General features: G+C 36.4%; 1 protein-coding gene across 1 annotated transcript; it reads left to right on the plus strand.

The window, feature by feature from the left end:
- Window positions 1-7,810: 7,810 nt before the first annotated feature.
- On the plus strand, window positions 7,811-10,058 carry LOC121210904 (laccase-6). The gene is made up of 5 exons (XM_041082840.1): window positions 7,811-8,131; window positions 8,216-8,460; window positions 8,530-8,658; window positions 8,737-9,678; window positions 9,773-10,058. The coding sequence occupies exons 1-5, from the start codon at window positions 7,860-7,862 to the stop codon at window positions 9,901-9,903; spliced, it is 1,719 nt and encodes a 572-aa protein (XP_040938774.1). The 5' UTR covers window positions 7,811-7,859; the 3' UTR covers window positions 9,904-10,058.
- The last annotated feature ends 552 nt before the right edge of the window (window positions 10,059-10,610 follow it).

Raw genomic sequence — 10,610 nt, forward strand, 5'->3', positions numbered from 1 at the left:
AATTAAATTGGTCAATTGGCAAAGATGATTTTAGAACGACTACAAGGTAGCTTGCCAAGAAACACCGAAACTAACCCAAAAGAGCAGCTTCATGCAATCACTGTTTGAGATGAAGAAGGGTTAGCTGAATTTGAATCTGAATCGAGGTAAGAAATTGTGGTAAGCAATAGTAAGGTTGAGGTAAGCCACAACGAACGAAAACCAATAAGTGAGGAGTATAAACCTTGTATACCATATCCCAACCCGACAAAGAAAGGCCATACAAATGAACAATTCGATAAATTCTTTAAACTGTTGAAAACGTTACATATTAACTTACCGTTTATTGAAGCTTTTTCGCAGATGCCAAATTCCGTAAAATTTTTAAAGGAGCTTTTAGTAAACAAGTGGAAGTTAGATGATTCGTCACACATAGAGCTAAATGTAGTTTGCTCAACTATCTTACAGAATAAACTACCCAACAAATTGAAAGATCCATGGAGTTTTACTATTCCTTACTTAATTGGTAGTTTAAGTGTTAATAATGCTTTAGTTGATTTAGAGGCGAGTAAAAATGTCATGCCCTATAAAATGTTTAAACAACTAGGTCTTGGGAAACCCAAACAAACTAGGATGAGCATTCAATTGGCAGATAGAACTATTAGATTTCCTAGGGGTATTATTGAAGACGTTCCAGTTAAAATTGATAAATTCATGTTCCTAGTTGATTTTGTTGTTTTAGACATGGATGAGGATAATGATACACCCTTAATTTTAGGACGGCCTTTTTTAACAACTGCCAAAATGATTATTGATGTTGGTACAGGTGAACTCATACTTCGTGTAGGTGATGACACGATTAAACTCCAATATTGTAATTCTGCTAAGATATCTAGTGATCGAGTTGATTATACAAATTCTGTTAATACAAGTAACCTTGTGGCTCAACACTCTTTGCAAGAAACTCCGCAAAAAAATGCGATAGAGTCACGATCTATTTCATGTGATAAACTAGAACAATTCATAAAGAACGAAGGCTACAAATCGATCAACTAGATAAATGGCGGTCATATGTCAAGGAGAAACATATAATACACGATGAAAAACTAAAATGACTCCATGACGAACTTAAGGATAGAACGAACCACTTCGTGGTTGGGGACCAGGTACTGTTAGATGAGACTGACCCTCAAATAACCACTTTAGAGCTCAACGCAAACGGAGCAACTCCTTTTACGGTACTCAATGTCTTCCTATACGGTACAGTCGAGGTAACTCATTCTAATTTTGACACTTTTAAGGTAAATGTTACTCTACTTAAACCTTATCTGAATAAAAGAATTGACAGCAAGAAAGAGGAGTTTCGACTTCGCGAACCACTATGACCGTGCGAATACGAGGTAAGTGAGCTTAAACTTTAAATAAGTGCTTCTCGGGAGGCAATCCGAGCGTTAACATTCCTTAATTTACTAATTTTATCTCATGATATTTTTAAAAATTAAATACTATAAAAAAATAGTTTTTAAAACCCACACGGCCTGGACGTACGGGCGTGTCCTAGGCCGTGTGGATCTTTTTGACTTAGTTTTAAATTTTGAAAAAATATTGACAGTGAGTTATACGGCCGTCTGGAGCCTGGGACTTAATTTTCCCAAAAATCAACAGAGACACGGGCTAAAATAGTTCACACGGCCTGGACACACAGGTGTGTCCTAGGCCGTGTGAAACCTGAAGCTTAATTTTTCAAATTTAAAACAAGTCAGAGAGTTACACGAGTAAGACACACGACCGTATATGAGACACGGCTGTGCCACACAGGCGTGTGGGAAGTTACACGGGCGTGGGAGAAGCGAAAGAGATTGCACACGGCCTGGACACATGGGCGTGTCCAAGGCCGTATGAAAACTAGGCTATTTTATTAATCGCACACAGGCTGAATAGGAGACCACACAAGCGTGTGACAGAGCCGTAGGGGCCCAACATGGGCCTCACATGACCGTGTCACCCTTTTAAATCCCTAATTCCTTTTCAATTTTTACTTTTTCTTCTTCTTCTCAAATTTCCCAACCCTAGCCGCCACAACACCCCATGGCCCCACCGACCAACCACCATCCACACCCCATGCACTTTCTGTCGCCCCACCCTCGACACACCTTCTTTTCCTTGATCCACCATCAACCCAACTAAAACCCCCATTTCGACCTATTCCCTTCTATCTTATCTTTTGCCATTTCAACCTTGACCGACCAACCTCCCAAACAAGCAACCACGCCATTCCCCTCCATCATCTCTCCCTCGTTTACCATTTTCACCCGAAACCCCTTTTTTCGGCCATTTCTTTTCCCTTTCTCCTTTTTCTCCCCGCACCACTATGCAAACGTACAACGCCTGCCCGAACCACTGTCGTTCCCCAGCTGACCCATCACCGTATCACTATCGTTTCTCTAAGCTCCGACCACCATCTTCGGTTGTCCTTTTATTTCTTGATATTTTTACTTTATTATTATTATTATTAGTATTATTATTATTTATTTTATTTAATTATTATATTTCTTTACTTATTTAATTAGTCTTTCATTCTTATCTATCATTTTTAGTTATTTTATTTCTTTATTGTTTATTAGCATTCCTGTTAGTCATTTTTTGTTTCTCTTCTGGTTATATTGGTTACTATTTTAGATTAGTATACTAATTATCCATTAGTTGAATTCATTGCTAACTGTTCTATTACTATTTGTTTCTAACATTAGGTTTATTTATTTATTTAGGTATTTTTGCTTATTGCTTTTATGATTAGTCTATTTAGGTTACTTGTTGTTATTCTTAATTATTATTGTTATTATGCCATGATTTGTTTTTGTTCTTTATTACTTTATCATGTTGTTTCCTGCTAGGATTACTATATGAATTATGCATGCTTGGGTATTCGTACAGTTTGTTAGTTACTTGGATTACTTGGATTCTACTTTCTTAAGACTTATTTTGCATATTGGGTTATTTTTCCTTTATTAATCAATTCTTTTCTTTTTCAAAAGCATCATGACGAACACTTGTGGAAAGTCTAAGGTCGTCGTTCCCGCGTCGAAAAAGTGGAAAGGCCCTGGCGCAACCTCTTCCTCTAGTGCCTCCGTCGAGGATCGCCACCCCTACCTTCGATTTGCGGCAGACTTTCAGGAGGATTTATATAAACTCTTTCGAGCAATACCACTCGATCTAGACCGCCGTATCAATTAGGCCGCGTTGGAGCAGGTCCGACTCCCTGATGAAATATGCGCCATTATCACCACAGCTTTGTGGGATAGATTCTTTGCCATCGTTGAGCCCACCTACACAGAGTTGATATTGGATTTTTGCTCGACATTTCTGGTACAACAGGTCATGATGGTTCATGATGAGCCCGGAACCATTACTTTTTAGCTTGGTGGTTTGGTGCGTCATATAAGCGTCCTCGAGTTCGGTGCTGCCATGAGACTTTACACAGAGGACTTTATGATCGTCGGGGACTTTCTTCAACTTCATCGGCATATCCACCACTCGTCATCATGTTGTTGGACCGATCTTACATATAATCAGATACCATATAATCCGAGTAACTCGAAGGCGACTTCTTTCTCTGTGGCCTTACGGTACATTCATGTACTCTTAGCACACACTTTAACAGGTTGGAGAGAGAGCACCAGATTTGTTAGCGCTCACAACGCTTACTTCCTATGGAGCATGGCGCACGAGCATATATTTGATTTGGCATACTTAATCGCTCTATCTTTCCGCCATCAGACTGACTGCCATAGGAAGGGCCTCATCTGTCTAGGCCTTTACGTGACTTGCCTTGCTCGATACTTCGGTTTCCTAAACACATCGGAGCAGTCCTCCACACTCAATCTTGTCGGTCAGATGTTCCTACAGGGCATCTCGAGTATGATATACATGAGGATGATCGAGTGGTGTCATGGAGTGGATCTTCCTCAGTACCGATTGTTTCATTCTGACACTCAGAATGAACCCGAGGACTTCACTGGTGATATTCCTCCCTATCAAAAGAACCTACCACAACCTCCACCTTCGAGTCACCGACCTGTTCCTTCTGCTGCTAGCTTCCGAGGAGTATTGACCGAGGAGTTCACTAGCTTCCATCAGTACTGCGATCATAGGTTCGATCGTATTGATGCGACACTACAGTAGATTTGTCAGCATTTTTATATTACTCCTTTAGCGCCGATAACTCACGATGCCGATACATCTGATGATTAGGGCCAGTGAGTCCATTTATCATTTAATTTTAATTTCTTATTTTTAGTTTTATTTCTATTTTATGTTTATTGTTATGTTTTTAGACTTCTTTTTGTTTTTATATTTTGAACTATATATTTTTAATTATTGTGGTTGTTTCTAATCGGGTAACCCTTTAATCTTCATCAGCATTGTGTTTATTTTCTTATCAGTTGCTTAGAATCATGCACTACATCTACATTTCTCTACAATTTCACTTTTCACTGTTCTAGGAATTTCATCCAATATTCAGAACAGTTTCAATTATCTCCCTCTCTTATGATATTTTTTTCTACTGTGATTATCTATTTTTGTACATTGAGGACAATATACATCTTAAGTGTGGGGAGGTTATTTATATGATTATTAGAAAATCTCCGAATTATGTCTTGTGTTCAAGTAATTTTCTCATTTTACTATTAGAATGAATTCTTATCGATTTGTGATTTTTATTGATTTGTTTTAGATTAAATTCATAGGTAATTGTGAATTAATTGTTTAAACGTTAAGACATTAGAGAATCAAGCATGATAAGTCTATTTTCAGAATATAAAAAATTGCTAGGTTGTTTCCCTAAATTAAGGTATTAACTTGAAGTTTGAGATTTGCAAGATTGATATCAAAAACCATAATTTTTGTGAGATTTTGAGCCTTTAGAGCATACACTTTTCTTACTTATTTGTGTGTCAATACTGATTGGTTATTCTAGAACTTACTTTGATTATACATGTCGAGACCACACCTTTGATTTGATATACTGAGATGATAAAGACACCTAGGTTTTAACCCACTTATCCTAAAAAGCCTACCTTCATAATTAACCTTTAGTGAATCCCTTTTAGCCTAATAAACCGTTTCTTGATCTACCCTTAATATTAACCTATAACTCATTCTTTTTGATTCATTGAGAATTTTTCCTATTTTATTGACTCCCTTTTTGTCCAGGTTTGATTTGGTTAGTTGCCTAACTATGTTCTTTTGTTCAGTTGGTAAATTTTTTCTTATTATTCCTTACTCAAAAAAAAAAAAAATAAAAAGAAAAAAATGGTGAAAAAAATATGTACATTTATTTTAATTATTATTAGTTCTATATTATTTGAGCTTAAACGGTTAATTTCACATTTTGAGAAGAAGCTCGAGTTATTATTGATAAGTTTTCAATTGATGTAATTATTCAGTATTAGTTTATTTTTCTAGTTACGTAAAGTATTAATTCGATCTCGATTCTAACCCTCTATTTCAGCCTTTATCCAATCCTTTAAACTAAGCCCCATTACAACCCTTTAAAGACTTTTTGATTTGTGTATCATCTCATTTTATAGTGATGGATATTTGATTTTCATGCAAGCCTATGGTAATGACTTTTCATATTTGACTTTTGAGTGCTTATTTTTGAACCTTAAACACCTTGAGTGATTTGAGTGAATCTTTAGTGAGGATGTCAATTCTTGTCGATTTTGAATTAAAGGTAATTATTTAGATAAAGAGAAATACTTATGTTTTCATGCTTTAAAAATGTGTGACTTGGATTGTTTGAATCCTTAATGCTCTTTTAGTTGAATTATCAATGTGTAATTATTTGTGAATTATGATAAAACATTATTGATGAGAATTATGAATTGAGAAAGTTTAATTTTAATTGTGAGTTGAGGATTTTGCTTGAAGACAAGCAAACCCTTAAGTGTGGGGATATTTGATAAGCCATAAAAGTAACATATTTTAATCCAATTCTTGATGCGTTTTTGGATGTTTTATTATTTAATTTAGTGAATTTGATGCTCCTAATCATTTAATTTCATATTTCTATACTTAGGAGAGCATAGGGGAGCAAAAAGAACAGAAAACGGGCCAAAATCAGACAAAACAAGCTATTTTAAGGATCCACATGGCCAAGCCATTCCCACACAGGCTGAGCACACGCCCGTGTGAGCCACACGGGTTGGTCACACGCCCATGTGACAGCCTATGTCGATATCACTCTCTGTTTTCCACACACGCAGAAAAAGCCAATTTTTAGGGCTTCTGAGCATTCTAAAGTCTATAAATGCACACTAGAAGAAGACCTAAGGGAGGACGTAGAGTAGAACGAAGAAATTACTTGAAGAACACCGTCGAAATCAACTCAGAAGCAGGATCTCCTTCAAGATTGAAAATCTCCGGTTAACTTTTCTAGAAGTTTTTGGGTTTCTTTATGTTTTGTTGTTTTCCTAATTTTGAGATGTTTTCCTCCCAAAGTATGGACTAAATTCCCTAGATATTTAGGGAAGATGAAACCTATGACGAACATTGTTATTTAATTTTCTGAATTACATGATAAATACTTGATTCCTTGATCTCAATTATGTGTATTTATTCCATGTTTTAATGTTTCCAAGATTTTAATTCATGATTGATGTGCTTAATTCAGTGGAGCAAAAGTCTCTGTTTAAGAGTAGATCTGGAATAACTGAGTGGAATTGCATGCAATCCTAGAAATAGGACAACATAAATCTACCAAATTGGAGTCAAATCTAATAAGGGAATCCATAGATCGAGTTAATGTGACAGTAGGGGTTTTAATTAGAAAGTGATTTCAATTAATCAACATAAAGTCAGTTATTTTTACTCTCGAAAGAGATATAATATAAATTAGGGATTTATATAGATCAAGGCAAGTGAATAAATTGTTTAATTCAAATTTAGAATAACAAGTAAAGTCTAGGTGGAGTCTTTCTTGGGTATTGTCTCTCATATTGGTTTATTCGATTATTTTCTTACTTTATTCTCTATCGAGTTCTTAATCATTAGTTTAGATAATTTTAGAATTAAAACAAACTTCTTCAATTTACCAACTAAATAATAGAAAGATAGTAATAGTACTAGTACTTTTAGTCATTGTGGATACAATATTCCTGACTTACCAGCTACACTATTATTTAATAGGTACGCTTGCCTTTGTCGTGATTTTAGTTAGTTAAGTAAATCATCATCAATGATACTTTAGTTGGAAAAAAAGATCAAAACCAGAATTTAACCAAATATATATGGGTCATTGTAGTTTACATGGCTGAAACCTATATGATATATTCCTCCTTGGTAATAAACAATGTTTCTAAAACTGGACAGATGGTCAAACCGTCATACTACCAGCTCAATTAATAAAATAAAAATTATTAAAAAAATTCAGTTCAATTGTCGATTTTATTGATCCATGTCGGTTCACGGTTTAAAGTCTCTCTCAAGATTAATATCTAAACCGATTCTTGATCCAACCGTTGTATCGGGTTAAAACATACGTGGAATAGAGAGCAAAGAAAGTAGCTGTTTGATGTGGGGTTTGAAATAAATTTTCAGTCAAACAACATTATTCAACTGTTTGACAGACTTCGAACCAAAAAAACAAAACATAATCTACTTTGATTTTTCTGTTTTAAAGACACAAAAAAATCCCTTCCCAACATTGAGGGTCACATTGAATAATCACACCTCCCCGCCCCCAACACCTTATTATGACGTTAGTCGAAATCATGAAAGCTGACAAAACATAAATACAGTCTACTTTTTTGTTCTGTGTTTTTTGCTTTCCATGGCTTAAATTTTGCTCCCTCTCCTTAACCTTCACTACGACACTCATGTCTTTAATGGCTAACTTACTCTGTTTCAGTGTCTTGTTCTTAACCATCTCGTTTTCATACTGTTCTATGGCAGATAAAAGGGCTGCAGGTGGTTCAACTAGGTTCTATGATTTCAAAGTTCAAACCATGAAGGTTAATAAACTATGTAATACCAAAGAGATTGTCACCATTAATAAAATGTTCCCTGGACCTATAGTTTATGCTCAAGAAGATGATAGAATCATTGTTAAGGTCACTAATGAGACCCCTTACAATGCCACAATTCACTGGTTTGTTTTATTTTATGACCATGGTTAGTATTTAGTGCTAATTATATGTTATCTTTAACCATTGTTGGTTTTTCTTTTTTTCAGGCATGGGGTCAGGCAGAAGTTATCGTGCTGGTTCGACGGTCCGTCGTATATTACACAATGTCCTATTCAAGCTGGCGCGAGTTTCACATACGAGTTCACGTTGGTGCAGCAAAAAGGGACCCTTTTTTGGCACGCACATGTTTCTTGGCTTAGAGCAACTGTTTATGGTGCTATTGTTGTGTATCCGAAGACGGAAGTACCGTACCCTTTCGAACATCCTTACGAAGAACATATCGTGATCTTAGGTACGCTATCATTTTTAATCCGATATACCTGTAGTGTTATGTGGTATATTTATGTTTGGAATTTGATAGGGGAGTATTGGTTGAGAGATGTTGTACAACTCGAACGGGAAGTTCTAGCCAGCGGTGGTGCTGCTCCACCGGCTGATGCGTTTACTATTAACAGTCACCCGGGACCGAACTACAACTGCTCTCGAAATGGTAATTGAAAAAAAAATTATATCGGTATCGTTATTGTTAGATCATTTGTAATGAATGTTATTAATTATTGATTTGCAGATGTATACAAGATTGATGTCGTACCTGGGAAAACATATTTGTTGAGGCTAATCAATGCAGGACTAAATATGGAGAATTTTTTTGCTATAGCTTATCATAAATTAACGATCGTGGAGGCCGACGCTGAGTACACCAAGCCATTCACTACGGACCGTGTGATGTTAGGACCGGGGCAGACCATGAACGTCCTTGTTACGGCTAATCAGCCAATTGGGAAGTATTCCATAGCTATGGGACCTTACATGTCTGCTCAAAATATTTCATTCCAAAACATATCAGCCATTGCTTATTTCCAATACTTAGGTGCTGTCCCGAACAGCATATCGTTACCGGCTAAATTACCGAGTTTTAACGATAATCTTGCTGCAAAGACTGTCATGGACGGACTTAGAAGCCTTAATCCTGTTAACGTCCCTAAAGAGATCGATACTGAATTGTTTGTCACCGTGGGGTTAAACGTCAACAAATGTCGGTCCAAGACACCACGGAACAACTGCCGAGGCATGAACAATGGGACTTTTGCAGCTTCAATGAACAATATAAGCTTCGTAATGCCTACTGTTTCGATTTTAGAAGCCTATTATAAGAAGATTGGTGGTCAGTTCACAGTGGATTTCCCCGGTGCACCGCTTCGGTTTTACGACTTTGTCAATGGGGCACCGAACAATGCTCCTAATAACACACAGGCCATTAATGGAACAAGGACCAAAGTCCTTAAATTTGGTAGCAAGGTACAACTTATCTTCCAAGACACTAGCACGGTCACCACCGAGAACCACCCAATTCATCTCCACGGCTATAGTTTCTACGTAGTTGGATACGGTACCGGGAACTATAATCCACAGACCGCAAACTTTAACTTGATCGATCCACCTTATATGAACACCATTGGAGTCCCAGTTGGTGGATGGGCTGCAATACGATTCGTTGCCGATAATCCAGGTACGATACTCAACTTCGAACAACTTCATTAACATTAGTAGTACTATATATTTATGTTAATCACATGTTAATTCGATCTTTGTCTCGTATCTAGGGGTTTGGTTCATGCATTGCCACTTAGAGATACACCAGTCATGGGGTTTAGGTGCTGTGTTGATAGTGGAAAATGGAGAAGGAGAGCTGGAGACATTACCTCACCCTCCGGTAGATCTGCTGAGGTGTTAGAAGCTATCGTGTCATGGTCCACCCGTGTCTTGGTTCGTGACGTTTGCATTTAAAGGATTCTTTGTTATATTTCCTGCTCGATTTCTTTTAGATCATCAAATTGTTGTGTATGTAAAGAAGTAAAGATTGGAGGAATAAAACTGCAAGTTTCTTCACTTTTTCAACATAGATTCAACCATGCATACCTTAGTTGCTTGGATTGGAAGGGAACATAGATTGATAGATACTTTCATTTCCATACAATGAAGAGTTAATTCAATCTTAAACCGCATACTCTAAAAGATTGATATATATATATAAGTGAATTTATTTATTAATGCATCGTTACTTTGCCGGTAAAAGTATCATGGAGGTCCTTGTACTCGGAGTTGGATTGTATTTTGCCATTCTACTTAAAAATTTAGTAAATTAGGCTTTATACATTAGACCAAAGAATAAATTGGTCATTCTGTTAAAAAGTTTCATCCATTTCTACAGTTAAAAATTAATCCATATACATCAGTATGAGATACATGTGGCATTGTACGTGTCACTTTTTGGTTACTCTGTTAGCCATGTTAGTTTTTAACAATGGATGAAACTTTTAACATAAATAACCAATTTACTCATTAATCTAATCTACATGAATTAATTTGCTCATTTTTTAGTAGAGAGAGCAAAATGTAATCTAACATCTAAAACAAGAGCCTCCATGGTATTTTTATCAT

Source organism: Gossypium hirsutum, chromosome A12 (assembly GCF_007990345.1).
Source record: "Gossypium hirsutum isolate 1008001.06 chromosome A12, Gossypium_hirsutum_v2.1, whole genome shotgun sequence".
NCBI lineage: Eukaryota > Viridiplantae > Streptophyta > Magnoliopsida > Malvales > Malvaceae > Gossypium > Gossypium hirsutum.

Excerpts from the sequence above, each read along its gene's own strand:
- LOC121210904 (XM_041082840.1), top strand. The coding sequence starts at position 7,860 with ATGTCTTTAATGGCTAACTTACTCTGTTTCAGTGTCTTGTTCTTAACC. Across the intron at positions 8,461-8,529 it reads AGAACATATCGTGATCTTAG|GGGAGTATTGGTTGAGAGAT; the intron begins GTACGCTATCAT and ends GGAATTTGATAG. Across the intron at positions 9,679-9,772 it reads ATTCGTTGCCGATAATCCAG|GGGTTTGGTTCATGCATTGC; the intron begins GTACGATACTCA and ends TCTCGTATCTAG.